The 21,566-nt window shown below is 44.4% G+C and overlaps 1 protein-coding gene across 1 annotated transcript; it reads left to right on the top strand.

The window, feature by feature from the left end:
• The first annotated feature begins 2,795 nt into the window (after positions 1 to 2,795).
• Positions 2,796 to 21,272, top strand: cdca9 (cell division cycle associated 9). Its single transcript, XM_063193411.1, has 10 exons — positions 2,796 to 2,956; positions 6,114 to 6,254; positions 8,287 to 8,324; positions 10,066 to 10,117; positions 11,654 to 11,709; positions 14,637 to 14,686; positions 17,726 to 17,812; positions 19,049 to 19,127; positions 20,117 to 20,197; positions 21,129 to 21,272. The coding sequence occupies exons 1-10, from the start codon at positions 2,851 to 2,853 to the stop codon at positions 21,177 to 21,179; spliced, it is 741 nt and encodes a 246-aa protein (XP_063049481.1). The 5' UTR covers positions 2,796 to 2,850; the 3' UTR covers positions 21,180 to 21,272.
• The last annotated feature ends 294 nt before the right edge of the window (positions 21,273 to 21,566 follow it).

Below are 21,566 nucleotides of genomic sequence, written 5' to 3'. Positions count from 1 at the left end.
TGTTCAGTTCTGTTGGTGCAAGGGCCAAACTTAGTGCTGCTTGCATTACACTTAATCGCCATTTTCCCTTTGGACAACTTTCTTTGGCCACAAACACAGGAGATATAAGATAAGTTTGTAAAATCGCCGGAATTCTCCATTAATGTCAGGGTTCTGGAATTCTCCTCATAATGTCGGGGTTCTGGAATTCTCATAATGTCAGGGTCCTGGAATTCTCCTCATAATGTCGGGGTTCTGGAACTCTCCTCATAATGTTGGGGTTCTGGAATTCTCCTTAAATTTCAGGGTTCTGGAATTCTCCTTTAATGCCGGGGTTCTGGAAATCTCATAATGTCAGGGTTCTGGAATTCTCCTTTAATGTCAGGGTTCTGGAATTTTCCTAATGTCAGGGTTCTGGAATTCTCCTCCTAATGTCGTGTTCTGGTCTCATCAGTACTCTACATATTGGGGTTCTGTACCCTCCTGTGTACATGAACTGATCTCTCTACCAACAGAACAGGTTAAGGCCGGCCGCACATTGGCTCCGACCAGTGCTTAATTTGTCAAGTGGGAGGTCCCGGAGCACAGAGGATGGGTGGCTCCCCCAGGAGGGGGGGTCTGTGATGTCTTTCCCTGAGGTTCCATCCAAGGTTCCGGAGCTCTCATCTGAGGTTCCGGAGCTAGCTCCCCCTTGCTCCCCCTCAAATTAAGCACTGGCTCCGGCAGCACTACGGAGCACTTTTGCTGCCGACATAATTGGGACCCCCAAACCCATTTTCACACGAACGTAGCATTAATAGTCTATAGGCGGAGCAGACAAAATAGAACTTGTCTCTAATTGCTATTCGACATCGGCGAATGTCTGCGGACATCGGCGCCGGTGTGCGGGGTTCTATTGAAAATAATGAAATCGAACTTTTGCGGGCTCAGCAGTGCTCAGCACTTAGTCAGAGCCAATGTGCAGAAGCCCTAACTCTACACAGCTGCATTGCATACATGAATGAATGATTAAATAAATAAATAAAGGCAATTATTTTTCATCACTGCCTCTTTTGTCATCTTATTTGTTTGGTGTTGGTTTTCTTGTCATTCATTTGTTGAAGTTGGAGATGAAGTTCATGAACATGATAATACACAAACATGATGCACAACAAGTACATGTTGGCTCCTCGTTTTAGGTGCTGTTGCCACGTAGCAGGATATTTTTTTAGCAGGGGATATTTTTCTCCTGTTGAGGTGTAAACGCAACGTGTGGATAACAATAAATCCTCCATTGTAACAATGTGTTTCAGCCCCCTAAACAGGATATTTTTTTCTCCTGCTTTTTATACCTGGATTTTAAATATCTGCTACATGGAAACGGACCAGGTCATTTGGAATATGTGACACTGGATTGCTGGATTGGAGCCTCTGAATGCCGTTTGCATATCACATTACACTTAGCTGATGCTGTTATCCAAAGCGACTTGCTGTATATAAGTACAGGGTATTGCTGCTATATAAGTACAGGGTATTGCTGTATATAAGTACAGGGTATTGCTGTTATTATTGGAGACCCTTCGGCAGGTAAAAATATCAAAGCAGCATAACATTACACACGTACCCGAATGGCCGTTCATGAGTATGGCATCATGCTGATTCACCTGTTCAGCCAATTACGAGTGAGGATCAACTAGTTGAAGTGGCTTCTTATAAGTCACTGACGGCGGGAGGTGATTTTAATAGTTCTTTGATGGTTTATTTTCCATATCACAAACGTAATCAGGTTCCATTTTCCTTTTGTCACGAAATAAAAAGTTTCTCAAATAATAAAGTTCTTCTTCTTAATCAAACATAAACACCATCATTAAAGAAACAAACAAACAAAAAAATTAAAACCTTTGTGCCTGCTGGCGTCTCTAAGGGTAAATCCAAATTCCACGTTCCAAGTTGCACAAGCGTTCACGGTTGGCCTAGTGAGCTAATGTTCAGCCACACACTGACTAATTATAAGTACAGGTGCATACATCAATCAATTGCACCGGGTCCAATTAGGCCACCCAAATTCCAAATTCCAACCCATTCTACATCTCTGCCAGTAGGTGTCACCAAACAAAAAAAAGTACAAAATGGCTCCTAATACTACCCATCAATTAACAATCAACCAGCTCAGCTCGTCCAATCAGGTGTGAGGATCAATTAACCACCCAATTAGCTGAGCTCTACTCGTCCCTATAAATGCATTTCGAAAGCAGGCGGACTCTCTTTGGATGCCGGCCTGACTCCTCTGCAGTGTGACTGCCAGGCTTGTAAATGCACTTTTTTTTGTAGCACTAGCCAGAATTGATTGGTAGATTGCACTTTTAAATTTGGCTTGTAGTTGTCCTAGCCAAACATGTATTCTCTATTAGTCTAAGTGGCTCGTAAGCGTTCTTTTCTACCATCCAAACTATTTCCCCAGCAGTTGGACGGTTGGCTCGTGTTCATTCAGAGCTCCAGTGTGACCCCTCTCCAGTGAGAGCCCTCTCCGGTGTGACCCCTCTCCAGTGACAGCCCTCTCCGGTGTGACCCCTCTCCAGTAAGACCCCTCTCCGGTGTGACCCCTCTCCAGTAAGACCCCTCTCCGGTGTGACTCCTCTCCAGTGACCCCTCTCCGGTGTGACCCCTCTCCAGTGACAGCCCTCTCCGGTGTGACCCCTCTCCAGTGACAGCCCTCTCCGGTGTGACCCCTCTCCAGTAAGACCCCTCTCCAGTAAGACCCCTCTCCGGTGTAACTCCTCTCCGGTGTGACCCCTCTCCAGTAAGACCCCTCTCCGGTGTGACCCCTCTCGTGTGACCCCTCTCCAGTGTTACCCCTATCCAGTGTTACCGTGAGATCTTGTCGTCTTGACGATGCCACGCCGACGAAAATCCAACCGTGTCACAGGGCAGGCAGAGCAGGCGTCGCCGTGGCAACTAAAACAGAGGGAGCTCTTCATCCAGCAGGTGGAGAAGGAAGGTACGTAGACGCAGGCACGCAGGCACGCACGCACGCACGCACGCACGCAGGCACGCACGCAGGCACGCAGGCACGCACGCAGGCACACACGCACGCACACACTAAGACGCACGCAGGCACGCACGCAGGCACGCACTAAGGGGCACGCACGCACGCAGGCACGCAGGCACTAAGTGGCACACAAGCAGGGCCGGATTAAGGGCCCCTAGTCTGCAGATTGCTGTGGGGCCCCTGATTAAGATGACCATGGGCCCCTAGGCTAAAATTCGCTGTGGGCCCCCCTAATTAAGATGGCCTGGGGCCCCTGGGCTGCAGATTGCTGTGGGCCCCCCTTGGGAGGCAAACTTTGTGACAAATGTATAGGCCCCCCATACTCAAATAGCGGCCCGCGGGCCATTTGTGGCCCGCGGGGCATCTATTTGTGGCCCTCGAATAATTTTGAAAAATTAAAAAAAACAATTTTTTTTTTTTTTTTTTTTTTGGTCCGATCGCGCTGCCGACTCTTATTTTGAAATAGCGCCACAGACGCTAGGAAGATGCGTGCCGTGCCCCGCCCCGCCCCCTCATTCAGTTTCTCCCTGCAGGCTCCAAACAGAAGTGACTATGAGGGTGGCAGAGGTTGTTGTGAGGTAGACTACAGAAGGGAAGGACGGTATCAGAACTTGTAAATAAATTATTTACAAAGTTCTCTTTGCCTCGTTTTTGAAAGTTATGGTCCACATTTCATTGCAAACAGTGTGTTAGGACTTCGAATTGGTTTAGCACTAGCTGTAGCTAGTTGCTAACACAAATGAAGGCAAATTGTGTTTGAGTTCTGCTGGCAGCTAACTAGTGGTAGCCTACTTAAAAACGAATTGCTTGATAAACTTTTCACACTTTTAAACAGTCCCCAAATAGTTCGTTTGGAATGCTAAGCCCCTCTTAAGACTACAAACAAAGTTATGAGCAACTTGACAATTTATTATTGGCTGTTGCATGTAATCAACATTGCATCAAATGTGCCATTTTCTTGTTGGCAAAACCTGGTGTCCTCCTCTTTGCTGGGTCCATGATATTATTGCATTATGCAGTATGCATGTGAGAGCTGCATAAACAAAGTCATAATAAGCAACATTTGTTTGAAAAGCGTTATCTTCAGGCTTATTGGTTTTCTCACTAAGAAATACATATTTCTGGATGTAGTCTGCAAATAGGCTAACAAATAATATTGTGTCATTTAAAAAAACCTGAAGGGTGGCAATGAGAGCAAGGCAGACACCTCACCCAACAGTGCTCCAGGAAAATGCAGGCCCTGTAGTCGTATGAGAGAATTTCCCCCCCATCCTATCACTTGAAACTAACTATCTGCTTTGAGTGCATGTGTTTCGTGCTTACAAAGGCCTTTTCATTTTTAGTTATGATTTTTTTTTTTGGTGGGGGGGGGGGGGGGGGGTGGGGGGGGGGGGGGGGGGGGGGGGGGGGGGGGGGGGGGGGGGGGGGGCTCGGCTCGGCTCGTGTTGGCCCTTCATTGGGAGGAATTTTGAAAAACTGGCCCTCGGGGACTTTTAATTGAGTACCCCTGGTATAGACAGTGCCATAATTATGAGCTAGGAATTAAGGATAACATCAACTGTAGCCAACATGGCCTGATTTTTTTCAATATTGCATCCGTCACAATTCTGCATTTTTATTCCACTTTTGGCCAATCAGGGGCCCCTTGGCAGGCACGGGCCCCTAGGCTGCAGCCATATCTAGCCTGTGCATTAATCTAGCCCTGCACACAAGGCACAGTAGCAACGCACACACACACGGGCACACACGCACGGGCACACACGCACGGGCACACACGCACGGGCACACACGCACGGGCACACACGCAGTACAGTAGTATCACATGCACACAGAGCTCCTCATCCAGCAGGTGAAGGGAGGTACGTAGCAACACATCGAGGTACGTAGCAACGCACGTACGCACATCAAATTGCTCTTTTCATACATGGGTCAAAGACGTCCAACATGTCTTTCAGCACAACGGATACTTTTGAAAATGCAAAAAAAGAGAATTTTTTCAATTATTTTTCTGGCTTGGCTTACATGCATTCACTTTTCAAAAAATGTTTTGAAATGTCATGTTTTTCACAGTTACAGTAAGCAAAAGCATCTGTTAGCACTGAAGGACAATGTCATGTTGGACGTCTTTGACCAAAACACACGTTCATACATGAAAAGGCGGCTCAAGGTGCAGTGGCATCACCCATTTAACCATAAAGGGACACTGCGCAGGAAATGGCCAAAAAAAGGTACTGCAACTATGCTGCTCATTGAAACTGGGCTGCCTATTGCCAAATTTGATCTTTACATGAAAGTTTACTAAGTAATAAACAAATATTTTCTAGTATGGTCCAAGTGCAGTCATTTTTGCAGCTAAAAATGGCTATTTCTGGAAATTCAAAATGGCAGACAATTGAGAAGATCCCCCTTTTGATGTATGTAAAGTGCAATTTTCCCAGTCATTAAGAATACTTAGAATTTGATGGTGATGGTAAGTATTCATGAAAATAGTAACATTAGTGAACGGGAAGCATGACGTCTGGAAATAAACAACTAAAAATCTTGCACAGTATCCCTGATGTTTTTAGCCATTTCTTTCTGACTATTCACAAATGTTACCTTCTACATCTCCATGGCTAGAGACGTGTTCATGTTGTCCTTATCTCCATAGTAACGACAGTGTTCTCTTGTTCCCATAGTAACGACAGTGTCTCCATGGTAACAATGTTCTTCTTGTCTCCATAGTAACTGCAGTGTTCCCTTGTCTCCATAGTAACAGCAGTGTTCTTGTCTCCATAGTAACAGCAGTGTTCTTGTCTCCATAGTAACAGCAGTGTTCTTGTCTCCATAGTAACAGCAGTGTTCTTGTCTCCATAGTAACAGCAGTGTTCTCTTGTCTCCATAGTAACAGCAGTGTTCTCTTGTCTGCATAGTAACAGCAGTGTTCTTCTTGTCTCCATAGTAACAGCAGTGTTCTTCTTGTCTCCATAGTAACAGCAGTGTTCTTGCCTCCATAGTAACAGCAGTGTTCCCTTGTCTCCATAGTAACAGCAGTGTTCTCTTGTCTGCATAGTAACAGCAGTGTTATTCTCTCCATAGTAACAGCAGTGTTCTCTTGTCGCCATAGCTGCGGGCCGCCTGAAGGAGATGGAGGCTAAGACGCAGAAGATGTTGAGCTCAGTTGATCGCTCCTTCAAGATTCTCACCATGACGACGCCTCAGGCACAGCTCAACACCCTGTTTAAGGACATGATGGGATGCAGAGATGGTAAATATATAACACTGTAGGCCTACTGAATATTAAATATATAATGCGGTAGACCTATATACACTATACTGAATATACGGGATGCAGAGATGGTAAATATATAATGCTGTATTAAATAATTAATACATAATACAATGTAGACCTATATACACTATCTACTGAATATTAAATATATAACACTGTAGGCCTACTGAATATTAAATATGTAATGCGGTAGACCTATATACACTATACTGAATATCAAATATGTAATGCGGTAGACCTATATACACTATCTACTGAATATTAAATATATAACACTGTAGTCCTATATACACTATACTGAATATTAAATATGTAACACTGTAGGCCTACTGAATATTAAATATATAACACTGTAGGCCTACTGAATATTAAATATATAATGCGGTAGACCTATATACACTATCTACTGAATATTAAATATATAACACTGTAGCATATATACACCATCTACTGAATATTAAATATAATGCTATAGGCATTTGACTGTCGTCCTATACGTATACTAAATACTAAATACTGTCGTCCTATATGTATACTGAATATTAAATACTAAATACTGTCGTCCTATACGGAATACGGAATACTGTAGTCCTATATGTATACTGGATACTGTTGGATTAATAAAGAGGAATCAAAACACGCCCACCCAATGTAAAAGAGTATGCTCCATACACTGAGTGTACACTGTGAGATGACTGATGTCCATGTTTCTGAGTGTACACTGTGAGATGACTGATGTCCATGTGTGTGTGTGTGTGTCTGTGCGTGCGTGCGTGCGTGCGTGCGTGCGCGCTCGTGTGCGCGCGTGATGACTGATGTCTGTGTGTGTGTGTGTGTGTCCACTGTGATGACTGGTGTGTGTGTGTGATGACTGATGTCTGTGTGTGTGTGATGACATCTGTGTGTGTGTGTGTGTGTGATGACATCTGTGTGTGTGATGACATCTGTGTGTGTGATGACATCTGTGTGTATGTGTGTGTGTGTGTGATGACATCTGTGTGTGTGTGTGTGTGTGATGACATCTGTGTGTGTGTGTGATGACTGATGTCCATATATGAGACTATATGCTCCATATTCTGATGGCGAGCAGCACAATGCACCAAGCGATCAAGATGCTGAACACTCAACCCACTCTCCCTCCAATGTCAGCCTCTAGCCAGCAAGGCCACTGACAACCCCCCCCCCCTCCCCCATCCCCCACCACCATATCTGCGACTGAACATTCCACCTGCAGTACTATACTTGTGACTGAACTTTCAACCTGCACTAACTCACAACATGCACACACACACACGCACGCACGCACGCACACACACGCACACACACACACGCACACACACACACACACACACACACACACGCACACACACGCACACACACGCACATACACTCACACACACACGCACATACGCACAGACAGACAGACACACACACACACACACACACACACACACACACACACTGCACTTTCTGCACTAAACCCAAACATACACACACCGACACACACACACACACACACACACACACACACACACAGACACACGAACACACACACAAGACGCACAACACACCTTCTACCTGCACTAAACACACACACACACATACACACACACACACACACACACACACACACACACACACACACTGCTGCTGGTGTACTTGACAGACCTTTTAATATTTATTTTTCTTCAAAATGCTACTATTACCATGTCAGAACGCTATAAAGGACTTTTTTAGGAAAAGCACAAAAGCACAACAAATACCTCTTAATGTATGTCCTCTACAAGTCTTCTGTTGTCCAGTCTTGCACTTTAAATGTCTGTATGAGCACTGTCTATGTCCATACTGTCTTAAGTCCATGTATAAGTACTGTCTATGTCTATACTGTCTATGTCTGTATGGGAAAGCAAGAAATGTAATTTCAAATTCTTTGTATGACCAGTGCATGTAAAGAAATTGACAATAAACCTACTTGACTTGACTTGACTTGACCATGTTTCTGTTTCAGCTGATGTGCCGGTTGGCGATGTGACCATTGCATTGGAGGTATGGCAGGACACACACACACCACACCACACACACACACACCACAACACACACACACACACACACACACAGGGATGTGACCATTGCATTGGAGGTATGGCAGGAGACACACACCACACACCACACACCACAACACACACACAGGGATGTGACCATTGCATTGGAGGTATGGCAGGAGACACACACACACACACACACACACACACACACACACACACACACACACACACACACACACACACACACACACACACACACACACAGCCAGTGCCAGTGCACTGAAAGTGCCAGGATGATCCCCTAACAATGGCGGAAAAATGCAGTGCTTGAATGATGGACACTGTGCGCACTAAACGGCGGCCATGTTGACAATGACACGGAGGAAATGTGGCATTCAGTTCAGTAGAAGAGTTTGGTCAACAGTCTCCTAATTCTGTAAGTAATGTTGATGGGACACCAACCTTTTCATGCCAAGCCAAGTATTGTATGTGTGATAGTTGTCCTTTGGGATGAAGGAGATGTAAATACAGTACAAGCACGAGACGCTGTGCCACTGTAAACAGCTGCCAATCAATATTTTGGCGAGTTAATGCCATGCTTAGCCTTCACTTCCAGCGAGGGCACAGTGCATAGTGATCACATTTTTCCACGACAATATGCACTAAAGACCTCAGTGCACTGTGCACTGACTGAGAGTGCACTGACAAAAGTGTGTCATTTGAGACACATGGTGTGTTCCAATACTCGTACTGTCCGCCCTTTCCGCACTGTTTGGGTACGCAGGGTGTTCCATTTCTAATCGCGACGGTAAAGTGTACTGTAAATTACCCGGATAACGCCCCCAAAACGGCCATTTTTTGAAGTGTGGAGTTACTGTACACTTCGTACTCACTGGCCGCCATGTTTGTGACGTAGCTGAGTGTCAGATCTGGCAAACGGTTGAGTCTCCATGATAACAGCATAGTTTTGATTCCAAAGACAATTGCCATGTGTATTAGAGGCAGGGGTAAGTTTAAAAAGTGTCAGCATAACGAACAGTGCCTTCCGTGATGAATTGCATATTGGCGGTTGGTAAACTCGGATGACACGCGACCAACAGTCATTTCCGTTAAGTGTATCAGACAGAACGGGAATCGGAATGTACTCGCCTCGTGAATCGCGGAGGGTGGAAAGGGTACTTCACTGCACTCAAACAAGGTACACAGTACAGAGGGCGAATAATGGAACACACAAATAACCCATGTCTAGTTTGAGGTCTTTAGTGTATAGTGTTGTGGAAAAATGTGAGCTTCACTTCCAGCGAGGGCACAGTGCATAGTGCTCACATTTTTCCACAACACTATACACTAAAGACCCCAGTGCACTGTGTGCACTGTGCACTGACTGACAGTGCACTGACAAAAGTGTCATTTGAGACGTAGCCCATGTCTAGTTTGAGGACAGTGTTGCCAGATGTGTCTGACCAAATCCCGCCCAAAAGGTTCTCAAAAACCGCCAAAATGCGCTAAATTCCGCCCAAATTCAACAAATTACATTGGCTTCTATGGGACCAAAACAGCTGAAAAAGAAAACCCGCCAAATGGCCAATTTTTCCCTTTTTTGCCCGCAGACGCTCATTCCAAGTAGCCCAGGTAGCACCCGCCCAATCTGGCAACACTGTTTGAGGACCTCCGACCCCAGTGTGTTGACCTGATGACCTGCCGGTAACTGAACCAGTTCTCGTTCTCTATTTGAATTCCAGGCGCAGTCTCCAGAAATCCACAAACCGCTCTCAAGGAAGTCCTCCAAGAAAGGCAAGTCTATTTCAGTAGTAGACTTCAGGAGTTGCCAAATTTTATCATGACAAGCCCCCCCAATTAGAGATGTCCGATAATATCGGCCCACAGATATTATCGGCCTGATGATGGCATAAAAATGTAATATCGGTCAATATCGGTATCGGATTTTTGACCGATCAAAATCGATATAATAATGCTTGAATTACTGTTCACTTTTCTCCTTAATCATTTTTCTATTTTGCACAGACGATGTTAATATTTGGAGAGCTCTGTAGCATTCGAGAATGCATCTAGTGGGGCATTACAATAAAATTAAGCATATTTTGTTCCACAACAGTAGATTTGTAATGTTACCTAAAATTTGTTATGAGGAAAAATAACCCACATATATCGGCATCGGTATCGGCCGATATCGAAATCGAAAATTGAGAGTTGGACAATATCGGCATATCTGACATCGGCAAAAAAGCCAATATCGGACATCTCTACTCCCAATATATCAGTGGATTCCAGCCAAGGTCCCCCTCATATTGCCTGGCTCTTGCCCGACCTGTAGTTCCGCACAGCTTCGTGAGTGTTTGGAGTGCCACCAGGGGGCTCCAGAGCACACACACAGAGGTCTGGCAAGAACCAGGCTCCCCCTCATATGGGTCGTGCCCCACTATTGTTATTTTTTTTGCACCCCCCGCCCCTTTCACAACCATCCATGTCTGTGTGTCAGTGCCCCCCGCCCCCCCTGCGCACCCCCCCCTGCCCCCCCCTGCCCCCCCTCTGCACCCCCCCCCCCCCCCCCCCCCTGCGCACCCCCCGCCCCTGCCCCCCCTCTGCACCCCCCCCCCCCCTCTGCAATTTTTGCAGTCATTAGTACTTGAATACTTAGAATTTGATGGTGGTGGTAAATATTCATGAAAAAGGTAACATTACTGAATGGGCAGCATGAATTATGGAAATAAACAACTAAAAATCTCAGTGTCCCTTTAATGTACCAATATGATATATGATATGATATGATACACAGAAGTGGTGTGCATTGGCACTGCCCTCTCGATTTGATTCGATTCCGATTCGGGAAGTTTCGATTTGATTAAATTCGATTCAATTCTACAATGCATTGCAATGCATTACATTTCTACTGAAAGCAAAGCAAATGTTTCATCAGTCATGATGAGGCAATACAACTGGTCAGTTACTGAGCAATTTATTGGCGGTTTTCTGTATTAGTCTTGCAGTTTCCAATGCTTTGAAGTTCTTTTATTTAATTTAACATTCATTTGCTCCCGAAATATCAACGGAAGTAATTGAAACTTAAAAAAAATTGCTGTATCGATTCTGGAACTTGCCGCATTGAATTGGATCGCCCATGCCCCGCCCCGCCCCGCCCCTGCCCCGCCCCGCATTGCATCGCGCATGCCCCGCCCATGCCCCGCCCCGCCCATGCCCCACCCCGCCCATGCCCCGCCCATGCCCCGCCCCGCATTGCATTGCCGAATCGATTGTTGACGCCACTATTACACAGTGCACCTTTAATGTAGTTCTTGTTTCTTCCCACAGCTGTGAAGGCGGAGCCTGCTAGCAGCCCGAAGAGGAGGAAGAACAGCCAGCGCAGGGTACGTTAGCATTAGCTACCTCCATAGATACTGTTAGCCAGCATAGGGTACATTAGCATAAATACTGTTAGCCTCCATGGATATGAACACTAGATACTGCTAGCTAGCGCAGGGTACGTTAGCGATAGCTACCTCCATAGAGATGAACACTAAATATTGCTAGCTAGCGCAGGGTATGTTAGCGCTAGCTACCTCCATAGATATGAACACTAAATACTGGTAGCCAGCTGAGGGTATGTTAGCATTAGCAACCTCCATAGACATGAACACTAAATACTGGTAGCCAGCTGAGGGTATGTTAGCATTAGCAACCTCCATAGACATGAACACTAAATACTGCTAGCTAGCGCAGGGTACGTTAGCGTTAGCTACCTCCATAGAGATGAACACTAAATACTGCTAGCTAGCGCAGGGTACGTTAGCGTTAGCTACCTCCATAGAGATGAACACTAAATACTGCTAGCTAGCGCAGGGTACGTTAGCTACCTCCATAGACATGAACACTAAATATTGCTAGCTAGCGCAGGGTACGTTAGCGCTAGCTACCTCCATAGAGTTGAACAGTAAATACTGCTAGCCAGCGCAGGGTACTTTAGCGATAGCTACCTCCATAAATACTGCTAGCTAGCGCAGGGTACGTTAGTGTTAGCTACCTCCATAGATATGAACACTAAATACTGGTAGCCAGCGCAGGGTACAGCAACCTCCATGGATATGAAGACTAGATACCATTAGCCAGCATAGGGTACGTTAGTGTTAGCTACCTCCATAGATATGAACACTAAATACTGGTAGCCAGCGCAGGGTACGTTAGCGTTAGCTACCTCCATAGATATGAACACTAAATACTGCTAGCTAGCGCAGGGTACGTGAGCGTTAGCTACCTCCATAGATATGAACACTAAATACTGGTAGCCAGCGCAGGGTACAGCAACCTCCATGGATATGAACACTAAATACTGCTAGCTAGCGCAGGGTACGTTAGCAGCCTCCATGGATATGAACATGGATATGAACACTACTGTAGATACCATTAGCCAGCATAGGGTACGTTAGCATTAGCTACCTCCATAGAGTTGAACAGTAAATACTGCTAGCTAGCGCAGGGTATGTTAGCGTTTGCTGCCTCATTGATATGAACACTAAATACGGTTACCCAGCGCAGGGCACATTAGCAACCTCCATAGATATGAAGCCTAGATACCATTAGCCAGCATAGGGTATGTTAGCGCTAGCAACCTCCATAGACATGAACACTAAATACTGCTAGCTCGCGCAGGGTACGTTAGCGTTTGCTGCCTCATTGATATGAACACTAAATACGGTTACCTAGCGCAGGGTACGTTAGCAACCTCCGTGGATATGAACACTACTGTAGATACCATTAGCCAGCATAGGGTACGTTAGCGCTAGCTACCTCCATAGAGATGAACACTAAATACTGCTAGCTAGCGCAGGGTATGTTAGCATTAGCAACCTCCATAGACATGAACACTAGATACCATTAGCAGAGAGAGTAGAGAGAGGGGGAGAGATTCCATTGGCCCATTGTTTCCGGGTTCTACAATTGCAAGGGGGAGGGGGGGAAATCCCCCTTTAGGCAGACCTAAGGACTGTTCTATTCAATACTAGGACACGCCCCTTTAGGCAGACCGGAACCTGGTCATGTTAGGTGCCCATAGAAACCTATTACATTGGCATATCTCTATATACTTAAAGAATCTCTGCCATTAGCCAGCACAAGGTACGTTAGCTGCCTCATAGAGCTTGAAAGTCCCGCCTTTCACGGGACCTAAGCTGACCATCTAACAACATGGTAGCGAGTAAATATCTTCTGATCTCCGTCATTCTATGCGCTGGGCTACAAATATGCTGTTTAAGAGGCTAAATAAGGGTTATTCATGCAGAAGTATCAATGTTTTGTTCCGAGGCCGTCTGCATGAAAAATGTGAAGAAACACATTTCTCTAAAAAGTTTGAGGGTTCGTATGAAAAATTAAACAAAAATATCAGAAACAACTTATGTGGAGCTCGTGGCACAACTCGAATGGGATCGAAATATGATTTTAATACCGCCATTGGATTACATGCTATAATTTTCAGCTAAAAAACGCTGTTGAGGTCCCATGAAATCAGGGGAAGTGACGTCACTTTCAAGCTCTATAGATATGAACACTGAATACTACCCATGTTAGATGTGAATATTGGATACCGTGTTCACTACTTCATAGATACATCACAAGCCAGTTAGCAACCTCCATAGATACTGACACTAAATACTGTTAGCCAGCGTAATGTATGTTAGCATCAGCCATCTCCATAGATATGAACACTGAATATTGTGTACGTTCACAACCTCCATAGATGATATGAATATTGGATTCCGCGTTAACAGTAGATATTGCGTTGACCACCTCGATATGAAATTTAATGTAATTTAAAGGGACACTGATTTTTAGATGTTTATTTCCAGACTTCATGCTGCCCGATCACTAATGTTACTATTTTCATGAATACTTACCACCACCATCAAATTCTAAGTATTCATTATGACTGGAAAAATTGCACTTGTCATACATGAAAAGGGGATCTTCTCCATGGTCCGCCATTTTGAATTTCCAGAAATAGCCATTTTTAGCTGCAAAAATGACTGTACTTGGACCATACTAGAAAATATTAGTTTATAACTTAGTAAACTTTCATGTAAAGATCAAATTTGGCAATAGGCAGCCCAGTTTCAATGAGCAGCATAGTTGCAGTACCTTTTTCGACCATTTCCTGCAGAGTGTCCCTTTAATGTTGCGTAATGTAATTTAATGTAGCGTAATGTAATGCAATTTAATGTAATGTAGCGTAATTTAATGTAGTGTAATGTAATGTAGCGTAATGTAATTTAATTTAGAGTAATGTAATTTAATGTACTTGCAGGCCAAGAGCAGAACGAGGTCACCGGAACCAACAGAGTCCAAACCCCTCAGGTAGCTTACATCATGGTGGGCGGGGCCTGCCGGGTCACCTGCCCCTCAGGTACAGTACAGTCCAAACCCCTCAGGTACAGTACAGTCCAAACTGAAATTTGGACTACACAACAGACGTCGCATGTCCGACGTGCAGCCACTTAAGCCGTGGAGCAGCGGTAGGGTTGGCCGTGCCTCGGTTCAAGTCAAATATGCGAGGCGCACGTTGTAGTCTCTAACACTGTTTTGCACAGAAGCTAAAATAACCTTTCTTGCGTGCCGAATATGGGTGGTCTTACGACGCAAATCCAAACCTTTCAAATTCACTGTCATCATATGTGAAATCCGGAGCACATGCCAAACGGGATGAGGATTTAGCTTGACCAGAGAAATTAGAACACAGGGAGAAGGCTCAGTCTCATTGGTTCCCATTGTAGCCAGTTAGCTTTGCATGCATACTGCAGTAACGAGCGTAGGCCAGTCCTTCATGTGGGAAAATGTATGGAATGGAAAGGGGAACCCATGCTAAATACATTGCTACTGCGATTTCCAGTCACAAATATCAACAAAACATTCCTGGTAAGCACTATGACTGTTGTTTAACAATAGGCTGTATTGACAAATCGTTCAGGTGTGTAGTTTTACAGCAGGTTAGAAGATTTCACCCTGTACTCGCTAGCATCGCGCTAATGTTTATGGGTTTGGCCCCATAAAAATTGAGCTTTGTGACCCAGTATATAATAATCTAGTGGCGCAAAATAATCGAAACGCTACTCAAATGGGGTCTTATTATTTCTAGCTTCGAACTTAATATTAATATTTCAGGACAAAAAATTATAAAAAATCACAAAAATTATAATGGTAGGAAACTCCATTGACACCCATTCATTTTGCACTGTCCCGTGGTTAGGGTTAGCCAGTTGTGGCTAGTAGCTATTTCCATGAGTGAACACCCCCTGGCTTGACTCGCTCCATTAACTCTCATTCAAAATTTTGAGAGCTCCAGCCCCACGGATTGGAAGTAGAAGGCCGTGACTTAAGTGCCCCGTTGGGTGGTGTAGTGGTGCATGCTGTGTAGTGTAGTGGTGCATGCTGTGTAGTGTAGTGGTGCATGCTGTGTAGTGTCAGAGAGTGTTTATGGGTAGTACGAGAGAGGAATCTCGCGACTTTTTCCGGGTGGTACTGTCCACTAAGTGGCGCCATCCAGACAGCGCAGAGGAGCGCCAAGGAGCGCAGAGGCTGTTGAAATGAATGGGGTCCCATGGAGCTCAACCACGATGCTGCCATTGCTTTGGGAGATAATTGGTATCATCGTTTCAATTTATTTTTCCAAAAGGCAGGATAGATTATCCTTTCAAACAGCACTTAGTTTGAATGTTTAAACTCGCTGGATCTTTGTAAAATACGACTTTATTGTCAATATGACGTCACGAGTGGCTTCACACACTGCGTTTGGATTGGTCGGCCGGCTGCATTGCTGTGATCACGACGGCCGTAAAGCAATTTTGTTAGCAAGATGCTAGCGGAGCCTGACTCATAAATGCCAAAGCTGTAGGAAATCAGAAGGACATAACTCCCAGGTTATTGTACATTTCATTGAAATCCACATTGGTTTTTCAGAACTTACAGTAATATTGTCAAGTTTCAGCCGACAGCGAGCACAATGTCAAGTTATTAGTGCCAGCCTTATGAGCTCTGCTGTCTCGACAGCGCTCCCTAGGTGAACTGCAGGCACGGGTTGGAGGGCGAGATTCAACACTGTATGTAAACCCACTGTGGTAGTGTAGTGTAGTGGTGCATGCTGGGTAGTGTAGTGCAGTGTAGTGGTGCATGCTTGGTAGTGTAGTGTAGTGTAGTGTAGTGGTGCATGCTGTGTAGTGTAGTGGTGCATGCTGTGTAGTGTAGTGGTGCATGCTGGGTAGTGTAGTGTAGTGCCCCATTAGCTGGATATAATGCCATCTACTGTGGCCCCACGTATGGATGCTAATGGGTTGGTGTAGTGGTGCATGCTGGGTAGTGTAGTGGTGCATGCTGGGTAGTGTAGTGTAGTGGTGCATGCTGGGTAGTGTAGTGTAGTGCCCCATTAGCTGGATATAATGCCATCTACTGTGGCCCCACGTATGGATGCTAATGGGTTGGTGTAGTTGGTGTTGGTGTCATTCATCTTCAAAACCTGAAGGATTTCTTTACTCGCCTGACGTGTTTCGACTGATATTGTACATTTCTGCCCTTGTGGTTAGGGAGTTTGTTTTTCCGTCTAGGGGGTTGTAGGTTTGAATCTCACCTGACCTCGCGCTACACCTCCTTCCATGGCTGAAGTGCCCTTGAGCAAGGCACCCAACAACTCTACATTGCTCCAGGGATTGTCCAATACCCTGGAGAAAAAAAAAAACTTTTCATAAGAGTCAGTGTAATGTAGTTGTTGTACTTGGTTTGTACTCGTAGCGTGGCGTAATGTTGTCGTTTTTGTACTGGGTTTATACTCGTAGCTTAATGTTGTCGTTTTTGTACTTGGTTTATACTCATAGCTTAATGTTGTCGTTTTTGTACTTGGTTTCTACTCGTAGCGTAGCGTAATGGTGTCGTTTTTGTACTTGGTTTCCACTCATAGCGTAATTGTGTCGTTTTTGTACTTGGTTTATATTTGTAGCGTAATGTTGTCGTTTTTGTACTTGGTTTATATTTGTAGCGTAATGTTGTCGTTTTTGTACTTGGTTTATACTCGTAGCGTAATGGTGTCGTTTTTGTACTTGGTTTATATTTGTAGCGTAATGTTGTCGTTTTTGTACTTGGTTTATACTCGTAGCATAATGTTGTAGTTTTTGTACTTGGTTTATGCTCGTAGCGTAATGGTGTCGTTTTTGTACTTGGTTTATGCTCGTAGTGTAATGGTGTCATTTTTGTACTTGGTTTATGCTCGTAGCGTAATGGTGTCGTTTTTGTACTTGGTTTATGCTCGTAGTGTAATGGTGTCATTTTTGTACTTGGTTTCTGCCCTTCTCTTGGTTTCTGCCCTTCTCTTTTTTATACTCTTCTCTTGTTTATACTCTTCTCTTGCAGGTCCGCTAGAACTACAGCTGGCAGCGTGCGGACCGTAGGCCGCGTACTGAGATCTGGAGGAGCGCCAGCCACTGGACTGAAAGCCAAGTAAACTGCTGTAAACTGCTGTAAACTGCTGTAAACTGCGGTCATGTGCTGTAAACTGCTGCAAACTGCTGTAGACTGCTGCAAACTGCTGCAGACTGCTGCAGACTGCTGCAAACTGCTGCAGACTGCTGCAAACTGCTGTAAACTGCTGTAAACTGCTGTAAAGGATAACTTCAGCCAATTTCAACATGCTGTTGTATTGGTCACGCTGCCCTTGACTTGTCAGTACCTGGTGATGCTGCATTTTTCGACTCAGCCCTTTCCGAGATCTGGGGTGAATTTCTCGAAACCAAAGTTGCTTAGTACATTAGCTACTTCGTTGCTTTCAATGCATTATCCCATTGTCAACTACCGAAGTTGCTAACAGGCTAACAACTTCCCTTTTGAGAAACTCACCCCTGAGCTATTCTAATGGGGGCAGATTTTGTTTACTTTAAAAACTTTAACATAGGCCTCCTCCAAATATTTTCCCAAAAGGTATCGCCGTTTGCTAGTTGTCTGCTGATGTTGCAAAACATTTTGGATGTTATTGGGAATAAATGAAGATTAAAAAAAAAAAATGTAAACAAACACTTGCACCACAATGACCATGGGATGGGAGAAAGAAAGAAAAAAAAAATCTCAGGTACTGACGAGTCCAGGGTAGTGTGAGCATTACAACTGCCAGATGAGGCTGATGATTTCCAGCCCAAAAAATGCTCAAAACCCACCTAGAAGCACAAAATGGCATTTAGCAGAAAACCCCGCCCAATTTTTGCCATAGATATCAATAGAATTGAGCGGATTTTTCTGCTAAATGCCATTTTTACCCGCACACAGTCATCCTAAGCAGCCCAATTGGGCGGGAAACAGCCCAGGGTAGTGTGAGCATTACAACTGCATGTTGTAATCGGCAGAAGTTACCCTTTAACTACTGCTGTTGCACCAGGTAACCCATTATAGTCAATAACCAGCTATCAGCTGGAAACTACTGTAGACTACTGCTCCAAGTCAGGTAAACTACTGTAAACTACTGCTCTAAACCAGGTAACTATATTGTAGTCAATAACCAGGTAACCCGTTATCGTAAACCAGGTAACCCGTTATCGTAAACCAGGTAACCCGTTATCGTAAACCAGCCGCTGGCTCAAAAGCCAGGTGAACTATCGTGAAGTAAAACAACTCTGCTCTTGTGCTCTTCAGTTCCATTTCAAGGTCATTCACAATCCATTTCCTTGTACTCCTATTGTCCTTCAGGCCCATCTCAAGGTCAATGAGTGACAGCTCTCTCAAAACCGCCACCTTTGCCATGGTGGTGAAGACGTCTCAAGGAGAGGTAAGCTGACTGTAATTTAATGCAAGTTTTATATAAGCGATATTTAATGGGTTATATCAATGTATAAATGTATTATAAAATTAACTAGAGGATGATTGGTACTTCTACCTAGACGTTCTTTGCTACTGTTACAGTAATGTGGCTAATGAGGGGGACTGTAGTGAACAGTAATTTGCTGTAAACTGCACTCATGTACTCTAATGTAATTTACTGTAACTACTGCAATGTGCGGTAATTTATGGTAACTACTGATGTTACTGTAACGTACTGTAAACTACTGCTACTGTAAACTGCTGCTATGTAGTGTAATTTACTTTAATGTGATGTGATGTACTGTAATGTATTGTAGTGTACAGTAATGTACTGTAACTACTGCTGCTACTGTGAGTGTAGTGTACAGATTCAGATAACTTTATTAGTCCCATCAGAAGGGCAATTCAGTTTGCGGTCCCAGTTTCCACAAGTCAATGAATTAATAGTATAAATAAAAAGTTTAGAAAATGAAACACAAAACCTAAAGAAAACAAAAAAACAAGAAATAAATAAGAAAACAAAAGACATACACATTTTAACACATACATTCAAACACCCTGCCCTAACAGTGATGAGCAGCCCTCAGTAAATTAAATTGTCAGTAGTGAACTCTATCCCTACAACCTTGTTTAATAATCTAATGGTTGAAGGGATGAAAGATCCAGAGTAGATCCTGACAGAATAATAGCGCCTCCCAGAGGGCATTAATGAAAATTCACCACCTAAAACGTGCTCTGGCTGACTAATGATACTTTTAGTCTTTTGGACTGCCTGTTTGTTAAACAGAGCACTCAGACTATTTAGCTGTGTTCCAATAATCGTTGATGACGTGTTAACAATACTGCATAGTATTGTAGTACTATAGTACAGTAATTTACTGTGGCTACTGCTGCTACTGTGATGTATTGTAGTATACAGTAATTTACTGTGACTTCTGCTGCTACTGTCATGTGCAGAGTGTCATCATAGAGAAGGAGGAAGATTTTGACGCGGCCAAATTGGACCAGGAGGCTGTGCTGCACATGAAACAACTCAGGGTAACACACACACACACACACACACACACACACACACACACACACACACACACACACACACACACACACACACACACACACACACACACACACACACACACACACACACACCAGGAGGCTGTACTGCACATGAAGCAACTCAGGGTAACACACACACACACACACACACACACACACACACACACACACACACACACACACACACCAGGAGGCTGTACTGCACATGAAACAACTCAGGGTACCAAACACACACAGACACACACACACACACACACACACACACACACACACACACACACACACACACCAGGAGGCTGTGCTGCACATGAAACAACTCAGGGTAACACACACACACACACACACACACACACACACACACACACACACACACACACACACACACACACACACACACACACACACACACACACACACACACACACACACACACACACACCAGGAGGCTGTACTGCACATGAAACAACTCAGGGTACTGCGCGCGCGCGCACACACACACACACACACACACACACACACACACACACACACACACACACACACACACACACACACACACACACACACACACACACACACACACACACACACACCAGGAGGCTGTACTGCACATGAAGCAACTCAGGGTACCACACACACACACACACACACACACACACACACACACACACACACACACACACACACACACACACACACACACACACACACACACCAGGCAGTGATCCAGCACCTGTCTCTCTCACACACACACACACACACACACACACACACACACACCAGGAGGTGGTTCTATACATGAAACAGGAGAGTACCACACACACGCACACGCACACACGCACACGCACACACGCACACGCACACCCCAGGAGGTTGTGTTGTTGGACCCAAATCTCTTTTCTTCTCATTTCAGGACTTGATGATCAAGCTGTGTCATGCACTGGACCTGGACACAAAGATTTAAATATTTAATGTTTGTAAATGTTTGTTGCTTGTTAAATATCTGTTCCTTTTCCAAATTTTAAATATAAAAGTTTAAATAAATCATTTTTGTACACTCCTGCGTTGTGTGTGTTTTTTTTTTGGCACATTGATTGTGAGCTAAATGCACTGTAGGGGCTACTGAGACTGTATGAGGCTTCATTAGTTTTATATTACATTACATTACATTGCATTTGGCAGACGCTTTATAACCAAAGCGACTTTCAAAAGAGGACATAATCAAGCCAACATCACAAGCAAATACAAAGTGCACAGGAGATATACAGAACAACAGGTGCAGTTGCAAAGAGGGGTTAGTTTTTTTTTTTTTAATATAAAGAGTAAATAAGTACACACACACACACACACA

The sequence above is a fragment of the Engraulis encrasicolus genome, unplaced genomic scaffold, assembly GCF_034702125.1.
Source record: "Engraulis encrasicolus isolate BLACKSEA-1 unplaced genomic scaffold, IST_EnEncr_1.0 scaffold_37_np1212, whole genome shotgun sequence".
NCBI lineage: Eukaryota > Metazoa > Chordata > Actinopteri > Clupeiformes > Engraulidae > Engraulis > Engraulis encrasicolus.
Note: the sequence above shows the minus strand (reverse complement) of the source record. Positions and strands in the feature narration are given on the sequence as shown.

Coding starts and splice junctions, on each gene's coding strand:
- cdca9 (XM_063193411.1), top strand. CDS start 2,851: ATGCCACGCCGACGAAAATCCAACCGTGTCACAGGGCAGGCAGAGCAG. Junction 14,687..17,725: donor ACAGAGTCCAAACCCCTCAG/GTAGCTTACATC, acceptor CTTCTCTTGCAG/GTCCGCTAGAACTACAGCTG. Junction 17,813..19,048: donor GCCACTGGACTGAAAGCCAA/GTAAACTGCTGT, acceptor ATTGTCCTTCAG/GCCCATCTCAAGGTCAATGA.